General features: G+C 39.7%; 1 protein-coding gene across 1 annotated transcript in view; it reads right to left on the minus strand.

The window, feature by feature from the left end:
* Nucleotides 1-20,774, minus strand: part of LOC138367322 (beta-1,3-galactosyltransferase 1-like) — a 38,708-nt gene extending 17,934 nt beyond the window's left edge. The window contains exons 1-3 of the mRNA XM_069328753.1: nt 20,670-20,774; nt 18,690-18,863; nt 14,164-14,457 (exon numbers count right to left, since the gene is read on the minus strand). Coding sequence (XP_069184854.1) covers nt 14,164-14,457; nt 18,690-18,863; nt 20,670-20,774 — 573 coding nt within the window. The remainder of the gene's footprint in view (nt 1-14,163; nt 14,458-18,689; nt 18,864-20,669) is intronic.
* Nucleotides 20,775-22,869: the final 2,095 nt, after the last annotated feature.

Below are 22,869 nucleotides of genomic sequence, written 5' to 3' on the forward strand. Positions count from 1 at the left end.
TGTCCTGGGGACCATTCAGGCTTGTTCGCATTTGTGTTCCTCACGTGTGCCCCAAAGAATGAGGTGATTTGGTAAAATGCTATGCCCAAGATTACTATCCGAGTGCCGGCGGTGGGGTGGTTCAAATAGCCTCGGCTATCACCTCATTATGTCCGGTCGTGATGGTCAAGTGGATTAAGGCGTCTTGTACATACCAGTTGCGTTGCTTCTGGGAGTATGGGTTCGAGTCACTTCTGGGGTGTGAGTTTTCAGTTGCATATTGTCCTGGGGACCATTCAGGCTTGTTCGCATTTGTGTTCCTCACGTGTGCCCCAAAGAATGAGGTGATTTGGTAAAATGCTATGCCCAAGATTACTATCCGAGTGCCGGCGGTGGGGTGGTTCAAATAGCCTCGGCTATCACCTCATTATGTCCGGTCGTGATGGTCAAGTGGATTAAGGCGTCTTGTACATACCAGTTGCGTTGCTTCTGGGAGTATGGGTTCGAGTCACTTCTGGGGGGTGAGTTTTCAGTTGCATATTGTCCTGGGGACCATTCAGGCTTGTTCGCATTTGTGTTCCTCACGTGTGCCCCAAAGAATGAGGTGATTTGGTAAAATGCTATGCCCAAGATTACTATCCGAGTGCCGGCGGTGGGGTGGTTCAAATAGCCTCGGCTATCACCTCATTATGTCCGGTCGTGATGGTCAAGTGGATTAAGGCGTCTTGTACATACCAGTTGCGTTGCTTCTGGGAGTATGGGTTCGAGTCACTTCTGGGGTGTGAGTTTTCAGTTGCATATTGTCCTGGGGACCATTCAGGCTTGTTCGCATTTGTGTTCCTCACGTGTGCCCCAAAGAATGAGGTGATTTGGTAAAATGCTATGCCCAAGATTACTATCCGAGTACCGGCGGTGGGGTGGTTCAAATAGCCTCGGCTATCACCTCATTATGTCCGGTCGTGATGGTCAAGTGGATTAAGGCGTCTTGTACATACCAGTTGCGTTGCTTCTGGGAGTATGGGTTCGAGTCACTTCTGGGGGGTGAGTTTTCAGTTGCATATTGTCCTGGGGACCATTCAGGCTTGTTCGCATTTGTGTTCCTCACGTGTGCCCCAAAGAATGAGGTGATTTGGTAAAATGCTATGCCCAAGATTACTATCCGAGTGCCGGCGGTGGGGTGGTTCAAATAGCCTCGGCTATCACCTCATTATGTCCGGTCGTGATGGTCAAGTGGATTAAGGCGTCTTGTACATACCAGTTGCGTTGCTTCTGGGAGTATGGGTTCGAGTCACTTCTGGGGTGTGAGTTTTCAGTTGCATATTGTCCTGGGGACCATTCAGGCTTGTTCGCATTTGTGTTCCTCACGTGTGCCCCAAAGAATGAGGTGATTTGGTAAAATGCTATGCCCAAGATTACTATCCGAGTGCCGGCGGTGGGGTGGTTCAAATAGCCTCGGCTATCACCTCATTATGTCAGGTCGTGATGGTCAAGTGGATTAAGGCGTCTTGTACATACCAGTTGCGTTGCTTCTGGGAGTATGGGTTCGAGTCACTTCTGGGGTGTGAGTTTTCAGTTGCATATTGTCCTGGGGACCATTCAGGCTTGTTCGCATTTGTGTTCCTCACGTGTGCCCCAAAGAATGAGGTGATTTGGTAAAATGCTATGCCCAAGATTACTATCCGAGTGCCGGCGGTGGGGTGGTTCAAATAGCCTCGGCTATCACCTCATTATGTCCGGTCGTGATGGTCAAGTGGATTAAGGCGTCTTGTACATACCAGTTGCGTTGCTTCTGGGAGTATGGGTTCGAGTCACTTCTGGGGTGTGAGTTTTCAGTTGCATATTGTCCTGGGGACCATTCAGGCTTGTTCGCATTTGTGTTCCTCACGTGTGCCCCAAAGAATGAGGTGATTTGGTAAAATGCTATGCCCAAGATTACTATCCGAGTGCCGGCGGTGGGGTGGTTCAAATAGCCTCGGCTATCACCTCATTATGTCCGGTCGTGATGGTCAAGTGGATTAAGGCGTCTTGTACATACCAGTTGCGTTGCTTCTGGGAGTATGGGTTCGAGTCACTTCTGGGGTGTGAGTTTTCAGTTGCATATTGTCCTGGGGACCATTCAGGCTTGTTCGCATTTGTGTTCCTCACGTGTGCCCCAAAGAATGAGGTGATTTGGTAAAATGCTATGCCCAAGATTACTATCCGAGTGCCGGCGGTGGGGTGGTTCAAATAGCCTCGGCTATCACCTCATTATGTCCGGTCGTGATGGTCAAGTGGATTAAGGCGTCTTGTACATACCAGTTGCGTTGCTTCTGGGAGTATGGGTTCGAGTCACTTCTGGGGTGTGAGTTTTCAGTTATATATATATATATATATATATATATATATATATATATATACATATATATATATATATATATATATATATATATATATATATATATATATATAGTCACACATAAAAAAACAATCGACATATTACTGAACATTCTGAGTGATAAATACACACATGTCTTCCTTTATTTTTATGACTAGGTACACAGACAGTTTGCAATAGACATTCAGACAATTCAACAATGCTACAATCTTGGTGCAAAATTCTTATATCTCTTCAGAATATCATCAATCTTTCCGTTGTGACACATCCAAGCTATTTGGTCAGGAACAATCCTTATCTCAGTTTTTCTATATACATTAATCAACGGGCAATCAAGAGGGATGAGGATGTGAGACCTTAACATATCACATAGTTTATACTTCATTTCATTGTCATTAACAGCTATTCCATATCCCCAGTAATGTTTGTACCCAAGCCTGAGCCGCATGTGTAGTCAGTCCAAGCAGGACGGATCCTTCGCATAGTCGTCCCTCAAGACCGCCTCGACCACTGCTGCGATTACAACACCATGAAGAAGAAAATTTCACCAGATTACCAACTTCGGGGAAGTGGGATAAGGAAACCATTCCTCTTGTAACACTCGGACATCTTCCCCTAGACCAGCCGACTGTTGCCAGCTCTGCTGACTCTGTGGCACTCAACGGTGAGCAACGTGTGTACCCCCATCAATTCACCGGCCAGACCAGCTTTATGGTCTGGGATTGGATTGACGCATCCACGAACCCCCATCCCCAGATCTCCAGTATCAGCTATTGATACAGATAATGGCTCCATAGGGCCTCCGCTTACGGGCTCACCTTAGCCCATGCTACTTGGAACTTTTTGTTCCAAGTAGCTGAATATAAAACAACAACAACAACATGCAGCAATCTTCCTGTTATTCCCAAATTGGCTAATTCGTATAAGATTACTTCTTCATTATCTTTATCAAATGCTCCTTGTAGATCAACAAAAACTCTACAATTGTCATCCACATAAGACAAACACTTTATGAGATAATTGACAATGCTTTTGCCCTTGAAAAACCAAATAGGTTATTGGAGATGTTATCTCCTACAAGGTAGAGTAGCCTATTTAACAAAATCCTTCCTATCATTTAAAAATAAACAGGATGTTAAGGATACAGGCCTGTAACCTCCATTTGACTTGGGTATAGGAATAATGAAAGCCACCTTCCTTTTTCTTGGTAACTTTCTTTCCCTATAACTCATGTTAAACAAATCAAGTAAGGGACTAGGTTTCATACCGGCTAAATAATTAAGAAAGTCATACGTTACTCCATCTTTCCCCCGAGCAGTAAAGCTGCCACTTTTAATAGCATCAAATAGCTCATCGTAAGTTATCTCAGTGCAAGTTACTGATTCTGTATTAAAAGCTCATAAATTTACTCCATTTCTAATATTTTCCCATAAATCAATGGTGTTTCTCGTGTTTCAGATAAGGACTCCATACTAGCAGCACTTGCCCATTTGCCTACCAACTCATCAGCAACATTTCCTGGATCTGGGTGAGCTATGAATTTAGTCTTACAACCCCTGATTTTGTTTATTTCTCTCCATATGTCTTTAAGTTCTTAGTATTACCAATGGATTGAACAAACTCTTGCCAATATCAGTCCCGCTCCTCCTTTCTTACCTGACTGCATTCACTACCCACTTCCAACATTGTATTTTTTTCTTCATCCCAGATTCCATTGTTTAACCATTCTTCGTGTGCACCCCGCATCATTCTCTCCCACCCCTTAACTTGCTGATCATTGGAATAATTAAATTTCTTAGATCCATGCATCTTGCTTCCTCTGCCACCGATGTTTTCCCTCTGTACTAATTTCTCTATGTTCTTGACCATGTCCTCGTAAAATCTATCAACGCAGAGGCACGTATTGTTGATACCAATCTTCCATATTTGGAATGAAATAAATTTTTCTTATCTTTCTTAATATTTAATCTTTTCCATTGAAAGTGGACTTGTTTTCCCAGTGGCAATTCAACATACAAGGCAAAAAGTGCTTACTAAGTAGTTCCCGAACAACCAGAGCCTCCCCCATAATCCCTAGAGAGTTTATAAGGCAGGTATAGTCAGGCAGTTCTCCCCTGATGTGAGTTGGTTCATTGTTTCCCAAGAGACAGGTATCTGGATGATCTTGTAGAAACTGTAACCACTTAACTCCATTGATATTAATACTTCCCACTGTCCCAAGACTTGTGTGCTGAACATTAAGGTTCCCAATGACCAATGAATTAATATAAATGCAGTCAGGTAGATAGTGAGCGTCGAAACAGTTCCTGGATACATACAAATTAACTTCAATAAATTCTCCTTCTCCTAATGATAATTTAACAGTCACTTTCAATACCTAGTATTTTTTACGGTGGTTCTACTAACTCTGCTGGTATGGAGTACTTAACATAAACTGACGTCCCTCTTATGATCCGTGTGGCGAAAAGTTGAAACCCCTTTATAGAAATTTAATTTCAATAAGCCTTCATTTGTATCCCCTGTCTCCTGGAGGGCTACAACATCAATATCATTTCCCATCATATAACAATGAACATCTATAACTCTGTTTCTTAAACCATTAACATTCCTTTAACTTCGCCTGAATGTTTAATTTTGCCTCAGTGGACTCAATTCTCTGTCCACGACTTCGTAGGCACTCACCAACTTTCTTTATTTCAACCCACAAATCCTTGACAATACCATTATGGCCATCTTTCTAGGCCCCAGTAACCACTTCTCTCACCGTTACACTGTCACTGCCGGAGTGCTGCTTTGGCTGGAGCCTGACAAATTTAAGGTGACTAATGCCCATGCAGTCATCCGATTCACTTGCACTGTTTTGTGCTGACTTTTCTGCTGCTCTCCCGATGTCTGAGTAAGAGCTCTTGCCTCCTCTGTAATATTCTCCATCCGGGGAACATCCATACTTGGCCTCTTGCTACACACAGCTCAGCTGGCATTGTGAACACCTCCACAGTTGCAGTATCTGGGGACTATTTTCTCACCCAGCTGAAGTTTGTTTCTACTCACATTAGAGAGGTGAGACTTTCCGCAGAAACGACATCGTGGATCATGTTGACAGCTACAAGATTTATATCCACATCTGCAGCATTTCAAGCATTTTATGAGCGATCGTTACTGTGATAAAGACTATGTACAAGGTTCAGATATCAGAAAACACAGTGTTATTTATGATGTTCATAGCAGGAAGAAAACATTCACAGCACACAGCTGAGGTTTTGCAAATCTACGCATCATGGAAAATGACTTCATGTTCCTTTAGTAAATAATCTTGTGGAAAATTATTTATATTCATGGTTTAGTGATAGGAATCTGATAATAATAGTTGTGTTCATAATAATAATTATGTGCATAGTATATTTCTGGGTATTCTCCTTCGTCAGGTGACGTCGGTTGCAGGAGTCAGCTGGTCGTAGCGTGACGCTCTATACTGTGCTAACATTTCATTAGCAAACACACCAGAATTACTTACTGGTTCCTTATGGTTTATAAAATTATAGATAGATGTTTATCACGTGTGTATAAAGTGTGATAACAGTAAAAATACTGTTTGATTGATCTGAGAATACAATATACAAGTCACTAGATAGGAGCTCCATATATATTTTTTAGCATAGTGATGTTCCACACATTACCTATATGAATTCCTCAACTTACATACAATTAAATAATATTACTGCAAATCATTAGATATAAAACCATTCAAAGACATTGAAATAATTATGTAAAAGCCTATTTGCTGCAGCCTCGCCACAGTGCTGGTCTGGAAGCACACCCCTGCTGGCGTGTACGCGATCACCGCCTGAATACTCCCACACTTCCTCCTCCCATTACGGCCAAAGTATGTCACATATAATATTTTTGTTTGTTTTAGTTTCCTGTGATCACAGAACGTATTTTAACAATATAAGAAGAAAGACAGTTTGAGAATAACTATTTTCTGCACAGCAGGGACTTGTAATAATTAATAGCAGCACATCAGAGTGGTTAATAGTCTCTACAGTGAATGTATGACTGAATTGCTCCCTGATCTTCACAGGATTCGACGATTAGCAGATGATGAGCACATCACGATGTTTTCAGCTCATATCTAATGAGTTAATTCCAAATGATGAGCATATCTGTGTGATGAATCAAAAATCTACTGGGTATTACGTGCCACTGGATGTTCGTATGGGCTATTCATGCTCGTGCCACTTCTTGGGTGGCTTAATCTTCATCAATCATCACCGGAAGTTGCCAAATATACGGATGAGCTACCGCTAGTACGTCTTCGTCACTGAGGATCAGTTATCACTTTTAGTAATAACATTCTCGCTCAGCAAAGACGTAGCCTCCCTATGAGTACACTAATTGCATCTCATCTTCTTCAGAAACTCTACCTCGAAAGTCTTGATTTGGTGCAATTGTTAATGCATCTCGGATACACAACATCTATCAATTCGATCAGGAGGCGTTTCTCAAAGATTTCATTGAAGGTAATACCAGAAAATGAGATAATACGACTTGTGAGAAAAAATGTAAGGCCTTCAAACTCGCCTCAAATTCAATAATCAGAAAGAGCCTGACAGACGTCAGTCACTACGGCCATAAACACTACATAGGTATGGAATGCGAGGCTTTCCTGAAACACGCGAGTAACCATTTAATCAAGTTATGTGCATTGTTGAGTAAAGACTGAGCCATCCACACACCCATGAAAAAATCACTCCTAGTTAACACTCCAACGTATAAATTATGGTAATCTCTTCTCATACACATAATAACAGGATAAAAACACACATGTATTTGTGAATTATATGTAAAGTTTTACACCAAGTCTTTCTCATTTCGGGTGAGTGCTTTGTCAAGGTCTAAGTGTATGGTTAGGACGAGACTTACATCTCAAGGACTAATTATTAATCATGTGGGTTTTTACTCCTACATATCTTGGGTATCACATACTCCAAATAGGAAAAAGATATCTGTATGAGTTCTGGTACAATGTCATAAAACCGACTTATGGGGACAAAGCTAATCTCTTATACTGATACCGACTCATTCATTATTATAAATCACCGCTCTTTCACAGATGGATTTCAATAATTTCGATGATCATCATCCATTATACTCCGTGGCGCATAATGGTGAGCTGATACTGCTTATGTCAGAAATTTAGCTCTAAGATCATAAGTTAATTAATCACATTAAAATAAAAAAATATTAATTTATTACTCTAGATGGTGTAATAAAGCGCTCCTCTGCAAGTGCAAAAGGGTTACTGTTACATTACAAAGCAAAGCTTATACATGCCTCATTTAATGCAACTTCGAAACAAACACTTCATTTATATAATGTATATGCCAGGGAAGACGTGTGCATGCCACAGTACTCTTAGACAATTGTCGGCACTTAATAACAAACGGTACGTACTGCAGGTCCAGCACAGACACTTGCATATAGACACCCCTGACATCACCATTAATTTGGAGAATGTGGAAAATTTCCACCAAAACTATAGCATAACATGTCTAAGTAACATGGTCTATGAAAGCACATGGACCAGGCATAACTATTTATAGAATAAACCAAGCTCTCTCAAGAGTGTCAAATCAGCATATTTCGACTATTTTGTGTACAGCATCCCAGGGAGGCCTCTTTAATGGCTCCATACCAGGATATGTAATTACATCTAATAGCTATAAGCATATCATGGTAAAACTCCAAAATAAATGCATATACTTAATAAATAATTGTTTAACCAAATACGTTTGGTTAACGATAGTATAAAATGGATCCTTAAAACAGGCAATGCAGCGATAACACACCTTGGGGTGGATTTGACTAGTGTCCAGACGCAAGACGCTCTTGCTAACAATATTCCGCCACCAAATAAGGAGGACTCCTGGTTCAAACTTGATGCTGAGCGGACGTCTGAACACCTCCTCCGCCTGGGAGCCACCGGTTCACGTTTGGTTTTGCGATTTTGGATTTGATACTGCCGTTTGGCATTCCTCTTCAACGGTTCGGTTTGTATGACGCCTGGCACACATAACGTCTTGGGTCACCGGGTTGCTGATAGATTTTTTTTTACGGTGTCCGGCGCCGGCTTGGCCGAGAGGTGCCGGGAGTTGGTGGGTCTTGGTGGGCTCCTGGTGTGCCCTCAGCCGTGGTGGGCGGCCGGCTTCTGCTCTGCTGGAGGGCAATGGATGACTTTTACGTTTTGGTTGGGTACCGAGTTTTTGGTTTTCCTACCCAGTGTTCTGTGTGGTGCTTGTCACCTTGAGGGACTCTTGGGGCTCCCCGATCATCTGCCTGTTTGCATTTCTTTGCCGTGAGGTATATTAGTTTCCAGTGATTGGCGTCTCTAATTTCGCAATTTGGCTTCGCGATTCACCTTTCCGGGTTTCGCGATTAACCCTTCACGGGTACGCCGGGGCGCATCCAATCCCACGATCGTCGTCGTCCCTAAATCAACAACAACACCAGATAAAGACACACCTCGAATGTACAAGCTGTTTAATACCAGGTGTTTTACATCCGCGGACCTGAGTAACTGCGGACCTTGTGTTAGTTTACTCTTCAGAGGTTGCATGGCATTTCACTTTCCTTTTTATGATGTCTTCAATGAAACCATTGGAGAAGCCGTTGTTGACTAGTATATATATATATATATATATATATATATATATATATATATATATATATATATATATATATATATATATATATACATATATATATATATACATATATATATATATATATACATATATATATACATATATATATACATATATATATACATACATATATGTATATATACATATATATATGTATATATATATATATATATATATATATATATATATATATATATATATTATATATATATTATATATATATATATATTATATATATATATATATATATATATATATATATATATATATATTATATATATATATATATATATATATATATATATATATATATATATTATATATATATATATATATATATATATATATATATATATATATATATATATATATATATATATATATATATATATATATATATATATATATATATATTGGTGTATATTGGCAGCAGGTTTTCTTTCAAACATGTTTCATTGAATATGACCGCATATTCTGTATTTATTATATTCTGGTTTAGGGCTTCTATCCCTCTAACTATTTTCTTAGCATCAGGGCTTAATTGAAATAGGAGTTCTCCAAAACTCATTTTCGTACTTTTAAGGTGAAGAAAAGAAGTGATTTACTATAGAGTGTATTACACTTATTTGTATAATTTGCACGACGTTTCGAACCTCCATGGTTCATTCTCAAGTGAACAGATCTTACAATACTAGTTGATTTTATACCCGCATTAGGTCAGGTGATAATACAATGAAGGTGAAAACATGGGGGGATACATAAGGGATAAACATAGGGGCTGCAGAAGGCTTATTGGCCCATACGAGGCATCTCCTATCCAAACACAAAGATTAATCCAGTGTAATTGGCCTGTTATGTTGGACATTGTCTTCTGTGTTGGCATTGATATGTTCTTGTCTTGTCCTTACTCTCATGGTGGGTAGAGTAAATAGTTCCGTGATTTGGGTGTTCATGGTAGGTCGCTCTATTCTTATGTGAATTGCCTCAAGAATTTGTAATCTTCTTGAATCTTGGGTTTTGTCTATTATGCAAGTATTCTTGTTCAACATTTCTCTTGTTAGAGTAATGTCATGGGCTTGTCTCTTGTGATTCCTAGGGGCACCAGATTGAAGATGGCATGTCAAACTCCTCGTCAGCTTGGTCGACGTCATACCTATGTACTTACATTGAAGGTTACATCCTTCGTGGGGGCAAGTGTACATGTATACAACGCTTGACTGCTGCAGAGGGTTCTCCGTCGGCTTCGGGCTGTTTTTGATAAGGAGTTCGGAAGTCTTCTTGGTTTTGTAGAATATTATCAGGTTTATGTTTTGGTTAGGAGTAGTGCTTTTTACTCCTTTACGGATTATTTCTTTCATTATTCTTTCCTCTTTTATATGTTCACTGTGCATGGTTGATTTGTAATATAATTTTATTGGGGGTGTTGTGGTTTCTGTTCTAGGTTCTGAATTATACCAACGGTCCAAGTGTCTTCTTATAGCAGCGTTTATTTCCGCGTTGCTATATCCGTTGTTCACCAATACCTGAGTTACTCTTTCAAACTCTCTACTCACGTTGCTCCATTCAGAGCAGTGGGTAAGCGCTCGACGAATATAAGCATTGAGAACACTGGCTTTGTATCTTTGGGGGCACTCACTTGTACCGTTCAGGCATAATCCTATGTTGGTGGGCTTGGTATATACGTTGGTGCTTAAAGAGGTTCCTGTTTTTGTTATTAGTACATCCAAGAATGGCAGACTGTTATTTTCACTATTTTCATGTGTAAATCGGTATATATATATATATATGTGTATATCACGAAAATAAACACGTGATTAAGAATGTAACAATGTCAGACCACCAGTACGAAAGTACTTAAGGAAACTCCTGTTTCATTTTCCTCCGTGGTCTGACATTGTCATATATATATATATATATATATATATATATATATATATATATATATATATATATATATATATATATATATATATATATATATATATATATATATATATATATATATATATATATATATATATATATATATATATTATTAAATATAACCGAAAAAGTAAGATTAATAATTCTAACACGAATTTTCTCAATATTTCTTATGTTTCTTTTCACTGTCGATGGTAATTGAAAAATCAATTCTCCAAAATTCATTTTTATTTCTAGTCTGACGCGACACTTGAACACGTTTCGTAATAACTTATTACATTTTCAAAGACTTTAGTTTACACACACACAACTATAACCTGCAAACACTAAACAGAGTTCTACTATGCTATATTTAAACAGCTTTCATCTTATATACCCGCATTTGGGTGAGGTGATATGTTACAACAGTTTTGGATGAGGTGAACAAAACTTTCAACACAAGATAGAACACGAAACAATGGGTATAAATTGGGTAAATTAAAGGGAAGAATGGAAGTAACTGCAAAGGGTCTATTGGCCCATATTTCTTGATGTTTCTATATTGGTGCGGAGCCTTGAAGTGGGTAGAATATAGTTGTGCATTAATTGGCTGTTGGTTGCTGGTGTTGACTTCTTGATGTGTAGTGCCTCGCAGATGTCAAGCCGCCTGCTATCGCTGTATCTATCGACGATTTCCGTGTTTTTTGTTAAGACTTCTCTGGTGATGGTCTGGTTGTGGGAAGAGATTATATGTTCCTTAATGGAGCCCTGTTGCTTATGCATCGTTAATCGCCTGGAAAGAGATGTTGTTGTCTTGCCTATATTCTGAGTTCTTTGAGGCTTACAGTCCCCAAGTGGGCATTTGAAGGCATAGATGGCATTGGTCTCTTCCAAAGCGTTCTGCTTTGCTTTGCTTTGTGTCTGGAGAGTTTCTCATGAGTAGGTTGGCAGTTTTCTTGGTTTTATAGTAAATCGTCAATTGTATCTTCTGATTTTTGTCTGTAGGGATAACGTTACTATTAACAATAATTTTCAGGACCCTTTCCTCCGGTTTATGAGCTATGGAAAAGAAGTTCCTGTAAAATAGCCTAATAGGGGGTACAGGTGTTGTGTTAGTTATCTCTTCAGAGGTTGCATGGCGTTTCACCTTCCTTCTTATGATGTCTTCAACAAAACCATTGGAGAAGCCGTTGTTGACTAGGACCTGTCTTACCCTACAGAGTTCTTCATTGACTTGCTTCCATCCTGAGCTGTGGCTGAGAGCACGGTTGACATAAGCGTTAACAACACTCCTCTTGTACCTGTCTGGGCAGTCACTGTTGGCATTGAGGCACATTCCTATGTTTGTTTCCTTAGTGTAGACTGCAGTGTGGAAACCTCCGCTCCTTTCCATGACTGTTACATCTAGAGAGGGCAGCTTGCCATCCTTCTCCATCTCGTAAGTGAAACGCAACACAGAATTCCGCTCAAATACCTCCTTCAGCTCCTGCAGATGTCTGACATATCAGGTACCTGTGTAAAAATGTCGTCAACATACCAGCAGTATATGGCCGGTTTCAAGTTCATGTCAACTAAGACCTTTTGTTCGATGGTATTCCATGTGATTTTCATATTGCCTTTTGCTTCTTTGAATCTAGTCTCATAATATGAAAGTTTGGCTTTTCTTATGATACTGGTAAGCACTGATGAGTACCTTTTGACTATTTTCTTTGTAACTAGGCTAATCCTAAATTTCTTTTCATATTTGTGTTTTTTGTTGATTGATTTAATTATGCCACTTGTGAGCCACGGATTGTTTTTTCTTTTGTCAGTTACTTGTTTGGTAAGAAGGGGACAGTGAATGTTGTAGAGGCTTAGAGTTTTGGAGAGAAAGAGGTTAGTTAATGAGTTTATATCCTGTGTATTATTGAATTCAGATTCCCAGTTAATATTGTGAAGTGCATTAGAGAGATTGCCAAAAGCTGATTCACTGTGTAGCCTGAATGAGAGTTTCTTACTTTCAGGAGGTATTGTGTCCATGTTTGCTATGAGGAAGGTAGGATAGTGGTCAGTTGTTCTATCATAGATTACCCTAGATGTAAGGAGAGCTGTTATATTAATCCATAAGTGATCCAAGGTAGTGACAGATGTTTGAGTGACTCGGGTGGGCTTGGTGATTGTGGGGATTAGCATACAGGAGTGCATGCTGTTAAGGAAATAGTCAACTTGAGGGTTATTTTGAAGACCCAGGTCAATATTGAAATCACCTCCTAGAATGATGTGATTTTTGTTGAGATTGTTATTTATGATAAGATTCCTTACGTTGTCTGAGAATGAAGCTATGTTGGTATTAGGAAATCTATAGATGGTACCGATAGTCAGGGAGGATTTAAGGGATTTACTGGAGAACTTGGCAAAGGTATATTCACAATAGTCGTCTCTATCACTGATGACACTATTGCAGATGAAGGTATCTTTGTAATATATTGCTGTGCCACCTCCTTTTTTAATAGGCCTGCAGTTATGAATGGCTTTATAACCAGCTAAATTGTAGAGTTGGGTATAGTCTTTACTTAGCCAAGTTTCTGTTAAAATGATGAATGATAATTTAGTACCTAGTGCTGTGAGTAGTGCATTTATATCATCAAAATGTTTACCAAGTGACCTAACATTTTGGTTGTAAATTGATAAGCAGGTGCTATTTAGGAGTTTGTCTTTTGCAAGATTTGCTGTGTAATACTTGCAATAATGATGATCAATGTGCTGATTTGTGTAGATATGAGACTATTAAACATATGACATGGGCCGCCAACTTAGGGTTAATAATGAATTGTCAAAATCTTCCCGTTAATTAGATATTCTCATTTAAAATGATAGCTCTGAGCACAGGATTGGTATTATGGCTGAGCGAGTGGCGACGACCCCACTCGTCTGGCTGACAGTCAGGTCTAATTCTTCATCATAACAATTTTGTCAGTTTTATAAGTTAACCAAGCGCCGTGCTTGATAGCCTCAACAGTTGCTGGAGGCGTCGATCAGAAAGTGAACTACTAAGGGATTCAGGGGTAATTTAATTATAGTTAGAAAGCAAATTGTAAAGTAATGAGTCTCTCCAGAGTTAATATCTTGGTAGTACTAAATCCTCTGGACAATGTTATAACGCTGACGTTAGAGAATGAAATATCACTTACAGAACATTGACTCATCTGAACATTGGTGACTCACTTGAACAATGTCGTGATAATGTTGACTCTCCTCTTGAACAATATGTCGCTCCCAGCTGCTCTTGACTCGTCCCACCATGAAGACAAGGCCGACCTGGACGCTGATATTCCCCAGGTCGTAGGCTGAGGCGTTGCCCCATGTGGCGCGAATGTCGTCCCTTTGTTGTATATTAATGATGGCTGAGTGCACATAGGCGATGACCTGCAGGTTGGGCCGCTTCTGGCAATAGTGCGCCTCCTCCACTAGGAACTGTGTGGGTATGTCCACCAGCTGCCCCACGGGAGAGGAGTCTGCCTTATTGGGGGATGAATATCAGATCCTCCTACAAATATGCCATAAGTGATATTGCATATAATAATGCATAATGTTTACAAACAATCATTATCTTCAATCAGGATACATTATTAATTGTATTCATTTATAATTAAATACGTTGTATAAATTATTATTAATATCTATAAACCGTTAGAATGTGAGTAACGTCATTTCACGTTTTAACATATGGGTACAATCGGGGCACAACTCAAAAAGAGGTGTCGCCTATGGTCGACAGATGGCTCTAGCTACCTGCCGCCTATTAGGTAAAAATATCCCAGTCTTCACAGTACACATTATACATTATGTTCTCTACACTAGGCTCCAGACTCTAACTCAGATTGATTTTTTGCGATGAGAACATTCATGATTTCCACCCAATCGTCCAAGCTGTGTATAACCCCAAAGACGCATTCGTTAATTTTAACGTACTATGATACCAGAAGCAGTATATTCTAGAATATTACTCAATTTTAAGGTATATTATAATTTTGTGAATGGTTAGGTCTAGGCAGTGGTGCAGTGCCAACTTGCCAAACCTCCTGTTTATGAATGAAACACGGTTGACAGACAACTCAACCCGTCCTCGACTCAAGTCCATTACATCCAGCGGTCAACCCCACAGACGCATTCATAAATTTTAACATGCTGTTCATTCAAAACGGGAATTTTCTCAAGTATAAATTAATATTATAATATATTAGCATATTGTGTATATATAGGCATAGGTTAGGTTAAGTTAGGTGTTTAGGTTCTGTTGGCGATTATTTGTATTTGTAGTACGTGGGTGAAGCATTTACAGCGTTGTGATTCGAACAAAATTCGTCAGTGAAACACTTGTTCCAGATAAGTTCGAACGTCAGCAGTTGTGAGTCGTGTGTAAACCACTTTTCATTCATAAACAGGGGGTTTGGCGGGTGCATGGAATCACTTTTGGATCTTTGTTTGGAGGACGGGCTGCACAACTACTGATTTCGTTTGAACACTTCTGGAACTAGTGCTTCACTGACGAATTTTGCTCGAACCACAACGCTGTAAATGCTTCACCCACGTACTACAAAAACAAATAATCGCCAACAGAACCTAAACACCTAACCTAGCTTAACATATGCCTATATATGCACAATATGCTAATATTAATTAAATAAAATAATATTAATTTATATTTGAGAAAATTCACATTTTGAATGAACAGCATGTTAAAATTTATGAATGCGTCTGTGGAGTCGACCGTTGGATAGAATGGACTGGAGTCGAGGACGGGTTGTCAAACCATATCGCTGTAAATGCTTCACCCACGTACTACAAATTCAAATAATCGCCAACAGAACCTAAACGCATAACCTATCCAGTGCCTAAATATGCACAATACGCTAATATATAATAATAATAATAATTTATATTTGAGAAAAGTTCTGTTTTGAATGAGAAGAATGTTAAAATTGATGAATGCGTCTTTAGGGTCGACTGCTAGATAGAATAGACTTGATCCGAGGACGGGATGCTGTGAATGCTTCACCGACGTAATACAAACAGAAATAACCGCCAACAGAACCTAAACACCGAACCTAACCAATGCTTAAATATGCACAGTATGCTAATATATAATTTAAAAATGACGACAATATTAATTTATATTTGAGAACATTCTTATTTTGAATGAACAGCATGTTAAAATTAATGAATGAATCTTTGGGGTCAACCGCTGGATGGAATGGACTTAGTGTGAGGACTGGTTGGTGAAGACAAGGGTTTAGTGCCTGATGTGGGGGAAAACTGACTTGTGGGATTTATTAATTTTAGTACAAATAATAATTTATTTATTGAATTCCAATTTATAATTTATATTTAATTTATATATTATTTTATTTCTTACGTTAATTTATTTATTTCAATAACAGACTGACGTTAAAGTGGACTGTATGATTTAAATTCTCACAAATTGTTTCCTACGCAGCTGGGGGTTTATTAAATTGTATTGTCTGTCAATCAAAATTATCGATTGGTAGACATTCACTGCAATGTTACTAGGTGTTAAGCCTACAAATGATTAGTTAATACATGGGGAAGCCTTATCTGTATAGTTAATTATGGCCTGGACAACCAAATATGAACACGATGGTCACACCAAACCAATACTCCCCGTGGGTGAGGCTAGTGTAATCACATGGCATGTGCTGTACCGGTTAGTTGATGTTAATTCTTCTTCCCCTTCAATTTCACCTGTCAAATAGCACCCACAATAATAATCGAAACCTATATATGACAGTTATAGCAGTGGAAATTATTGTAATTTATTAGATAAGATTTAATTAATAATTACCCTGTTTGGGTGGCTTGTCATGTATTAGATATACACCTAATCTACCTAATATTTCTGGCCAGGAATGACTAGATTTAACAGGGCATTAGATATCGAACACTTACCATATTGTTGATGAAGACTGTGCTGATGATGGGAGCTTCTTACATCCCATAACACGTCTACGTCTGGAAGGAAAATTGTGGAGCATCATGTGAGCTTCATGCAAGACTTTGTTTACATTAAATTTATTTGCTGCCGGCTCCTCTCCCACTCACGCATCTGGTGTCAAAACCAGATGTCGTTTTATCAATTAGTGGAAAGAGCTCATATTTAATCTATTTTATTACTAATAATTAAGTACATTCAAGGGAAATGTTTTTATGATGTTTACAGTCAGAAACTGAAGTATTAAGAAGAATTCCCAATATTATTAGCTGGTGAATTTACTGGTGACATATGGCAATGATATCCCCATTTTCTTCCAATGAAAGTTTCACTGCAATCTCGTTTTCTTTTAGTTAATTTGTTAATAGTAAATCAGTAGCAATTTTATCTGCCTGTTGTATTGAAACTTAGTAAATGGTGTCGGTTTTTCCAACACCTAAAGCTTTGAAGATGCCGAGCATGAAACAGTACAGCCCGGCCTCACATACAATGATCCAAGCTCGTTAATCCAGCCGCCAAACCCCCGGTTTATGAATGAAAAGCGGTTTACACACAACTCACAACTGATGACGTCCGAACACGTCTGGAACAAGTGCTTCGGTCACGTCCTCTGTTCGAACCACATTCTATACATGCTTCACCCACTTGCTTCAAATACCAGCCCGCCCTCCAAACAAAGCAACCCGTCCTCGACTCAAGTCCATTACATCCAGCGGTCGACCCCACAGACGCATTCATAAATTTTAACATGCTGTTCATTCAAAACGGGAATTTTCTCAAGTATAAATTAATATTATAATATATTGGCATATTGTGTATATATAGGCATAGGATAGGTTAGGTCAGGTGTTTAGGCTCTGTTGGCGATTATTTGTATTTGTAGTACGTGGGTGAAGCATTTATAGCGTTGCGATTCGAACAAAATTCGTCAGTGAAGCACTTGTTCCGGATATGTTCGAACGTCAGCAGTTGTGAGTCGTGTGTAAACCGTTTTTCATTCATAAACAGGGGGTTTGGTGGGTGCATGGAATCACTTTTGGATCTTTGTTTGGAGGACGGGCTGAACAAAGACCCAAAAGTGATTCCACGCACCAGCCAAACTCCATGTTTATGAATGAAAAACGATTTACACACGACTCATAACTGATTTCGTACGAACACTTCCGGAACTAGTGCTTCACTTACGAATTTTGTTCGAACCACAACCCTGTGAATGTTTCACACACGTACTATTAATACAAATAATCGCCAACAGAACCTAAACACCTAACCTGACCTAACCTATGCCTATATATATGCACAATATGCAAATATATTATAATATTAATTTATATTTGAGAAAATTTCCGTTTTGAATAAACAACATGTAAAAATTTATGAATGCGTCTGTAGGGTCGACCGCTGGATGTAATGAACTTGAGTCGAAGACAGGTTGTCAAATACAAATACGCGACAACAGAACCTAAACACCTACTCCTAACTATACATAGAATTTTTATGTATAATACTATTAATTTTTATATTAGAACAAACCAATTTTTATTACACAAAATGTTAAATATATGAATGCATTTGGGGAGGACAGCCGTTGCTTTATTGAGCCTAGTGTGATGACTGGTTGAACAGAAAGTAAAGTTATTGATGTGTAAGATGCGAAGGGCGAATCGTCTGGGGGTTAGGTAAACCTGAGTCCGCTCGTTGGGGTGGGGTTGCCGCAACCAACCACAAAACCCCTTCTTACCTTGTGTTTATCTGGAGTTGGTTCCAAGCCTGGCTCCTGGTCTGACCAGGCCTCCTGGTAGGTGGTCTGGTCAATCAGTTTGTTAGACACAGCTTCTAGAAACATGATGTAGGAATCATAGCCTAGTTGATCAGGTATCCTTTGAATGGGTTTATCAAGTTCTCGTTTGCACACCTTGAGTGGTCAGCTAGTTATGGCCCTTATATTTAGGGGTTAGTGCCGATAAGGTTTGGTCTCTCAGTATTGGTAGAACTCTTTAAGTGTACCTATTGCACCTCTGCTTTCCAGAGGGGCTCTTTTAGCACTTCGTGCCTTGCCTGCTAGTCTAATGTGTAGTTTCATCAGTGTGCAGATTTGGAACCAGTCTCTAATATTTTCCATGTAAATTATTTTGTATCACTCGCCTGCAGTCTGGAGAATACAGATTTAAGGAATTTAAGCGGCCCTAATAATTTAGATATTTTATTGTATGAATTTAGGCAGTAAAGTAGCTTTGCACGTTCTCCAGGTCAGCAATATCTCCAGCTCTGAATGGGGCTGTTATTGTCTTACATCTCTTGTTGGAAAGGTTCTTGTTATCTAAGCTTTGTTTCTGTTGCAGTTGTGACAACTACTTTAGTATGTGTTTTTTTTAAAGTACGGTCATCCAACATGATTACTCTTAAATCTTATATAATGCTTTTACGTTCTACAGTATGATTTGACTGCATTTTATATATGATTTCTGTTCTATTGTAGTTTTTCCATAGCGAAGGAACTGTAATTTTTTTTTTACATGTTATTCCCCCGAGGCTCATTTATTTTTATCTGCTATGTCTTCTGTATTACATATTTCTAGTAATCATATTCATAAAAATCGCAGTATCATCAGCAAAAGATGATAAGGTACTTGAACTCCTCACAACTCCTTCAAGCGGCCCGCTGGCCCACATATCTACTACAACCCGGTTAGTTGGGTACTTCTAGCAAAGACGTGTCTAAATGTCTAATTTTCCTTGAACACATCTACCGGCAATATTTCTTATGTTTGCTGGGCGGATATTGAACAGGACCTCTGGTCAATATCCACCCGAGGACCTCTGACGTTCGTACAGTGTTTTCTAAATGGCAGTTCTACTCTACAGCGGGACACAAATCATACTGTATAGTTTGGGTACTTGTCTATGTCCGAGATGAGGAAACGTACTGGAGCAAGCACAGTGCTCCGCACAGTGCCTATGTGGGGCTGAGCTTTACAAGGTCGGGAATGTCTTTCGCCACTGTCCCATACTTCTGTTTAGTATGACAGTTTGTCATACTAAAGTGACCTATTCTGACCTACTAAATGACCCAAAACAGAAAACAGAACATTTAAATTAAAATTTTGCACTGAGGGGCGAGTTTATTGGGCAGCGCCACTCATCCTGTGAGTGGACATACCACCATAGCACCATGTGCAACACTCCCCAATAGGAGGAAAACCCGCTGGGTTGTTCATCCAGTCACCAGTACCCAGACTCAGCTTGGACTTGCTTAATTGTCTCAAGTGAACAGCTTATCAAACAATAAGATTAACATTTGTCAACCTTTAAGTACTAACTTTGTCTTGCGGGTGCAAAATGGGAGAATCTTTTAAGAACAGTATCTATTTTTGACAAATAGTATTTTCCTAACTCAAACAATGTGGGGTTTATTATTCTGCACATATTCATAATGTTCACATTCTCTCAGGTAGTGGTCAAGGCGGTGTCCATCACTCTCACCACAGATTCTGCAACTCCGCTGCTCAACTGTTTTTTTCCATTCCGAATCTCCATGGATATTTGTATCCAAGACGGATTCTTGCTATTACTGATTCTCTCCCGCGGCCACCTCCACTTCGTCCATAATGACTGGGATTGCCAGCTGCAACCACATTGTACCAGCGTGCAGATTCACCGATTTGTTCTTCTATCCTCCTTTCCTCAGTAACCTTGTCACGGTGATGTTTTCTGATAATACCTTTAATTTGTAGAAGAGTCTGCGGTATGAAGTATTCAATATGGTCTCCTTCAGCGCCTTCAGCAGCCAGCACGTCTCTTCGTTCATTTCCACAGATTCCAACATGGGGAGGGCGATCCACAGAAATTTGACGACTCTTCCTTGATTGGTTAGTACCCGCACAACTCTATTGATCTAAGCGACTATCACAGGATTTTCTGCCCGATTTTTACTAAGGCTTTGCAGCGCTATTTAGAATCAGTTCAGATCACTGCACCATTAGTGTTTTGTTCAAGGAAGCTTAACGCCATAACAATGTTAGTTAGCTCCGCTTGCATCGAACAGGCGTAGTTCTCAATACGTGCTTTTTCTTCATTTCCGCATTGAAAAGCATTATTTCTAATTACAGTGTATGCTGCACCAGCCCTGCCATTGAAAAGATTATATGACCCATAAATGTAGATTTGATCTAATTAATTTCCGGCTTCTTTACAGATTTCCTCAAGATAATTGTGCCTCATTTCTTGAGTTATCATGTTGATCTTTTTCGTTGTCATCTCATTGATGATAATCATGTACGGGTCATCCACCCAGGGAGGTAACCTCTCTACAAGCATAAGCTCACGGGCTTGCTCAAGCAGGTGAAGTTTTTTGAGGTAGCAGACTGATATGTGTTGCCATTTTTTTGCTTCTCATGTTTTCCCCTGAAAGTAGCACAGGACTCAGATTTTTCTTGGCAATATTATTGTAATGAGGATCTCTGGGTATCTTAATTGCAAGCTTAGCATCCAGTTCCTTAATTCTGGTTTTAACACTGGGGAGGGACAACTCCTCTCGTTGATTAGATGTTTTGGCAGTTCTTCGGTCTCCAAGAATGATTGTCACGGCTTCATTTTGTATGCTTTCAATTTTTTTTTTTTAATATCGCTTTAGTAATAAGTGCACAAAACTTTTGAGTATTCGTCAAAATGCGATGCTCTATTAGGAGGACGGGTTGAACATCCAATCCAATTCATACCTCGCAGAACGGACGTAACTTTTCTCTTCCCATGATCATACAGACTCTCGTTATCTTACAGCCTCTCGTTATCTAACAGCCTCTCGTTATCTAACAGCCTGTTAAGTTATCTAACAGCCTGTATAATGTTGCATACGGGGAGGATTATCCTTCAGAGGTCCTTGGAAAAATGAGAAATGCATGGAATATTGCAGCTGAAGCGTCCAAGAAGGCACGGAATCGGTATGCTCATTTTTATGACAAGAAAGTGCGCCCCCTTGAGTTGAAAGAAGGAAGCCTCGTATGGAGAGTGAATGAGGCTGCGCCCGCCAATCAGAGTAGGAAACTTGCTCCGAGGTGGCGAGGACCATATAGAGTAATTAAAAGGGCGGGGCCGGTTAATCTTGTTATAAAAGGAGTATTCGAGGACCAGGTGGAAAGGACAATTCATGTAAATAAATTGAAACATTATCATGCTAGAGAAGAATTAGAACTGCCTTCAGAGGGTCTAGTTCCTGACTCAGCAGTGCTGACTCATGGCTTCACCGACGAGTCAGAGGATGAGGATGACCCTCTGTCATCGCTCATCAGTAGTCAGGTGCAGTCTCGCCACCCTATGGCAATGAGATCTCGCGCTATACAGTAAAGTAACTTCCTTGGTTAGTATAATTTAGTATTCATTAGACTTTCCTGTAGAGGCAATGAGGTGAACTGTCTCTATACTTAACTCGGGTAGCAGCTTTTACCGTGCTCTGGGATTCCACCTCCACCAAACCCAGAGTATATCTATGCTTCCGCTGTGTTGTGTCTGTCTGTTTCCAGGTCTGATTGGTACACTGACCCAGTTGTTCCAGCCACACGTGAACCCTTGTCTGTAAAGACCGAGGGGGAGGCACGTTACACAAAGCCCTCCCCCCACCAGACCCAGTAACCCATACATCAGTTACTTTGGGGATGAGTGACTATCCAAGAGTCACCCGGCCGACGCCTCACGTCACTAACGAGGTTATCAGGGCCAGCGAGCTGTCCACATATAGCAGTCACCGGAGGTGCCATACAACGCCGGGGTAGCTGTCCCGAGATCACCACTACCCACCTGCTGCGTCATCAAGACTGCAGCCATTCCAGCAGTGTTGGAGGAGAGGTCAGGAAATGGAAAGCACGTAGCAGTACTCAAGAATTTCGCCGGAAGATTAATGATTACGTCATCTGAAGTAACAAGAA

Source organism: Procambarus clarkii, chromosome 21 (genome assembly GCF_040958095.1).
Source record: "Procambarus clarkii isolate CNS0578487 chromosome 21, FALCON_Pclarkii_2.0, whole genome shotgun sequence".
NCBI classification, from domain to species: Eukaryota; Metazoa; Arthropoda; class Malacostraca; order Decapoda; family Cambaridae; genus Procambarus; species Procambarus clarkii.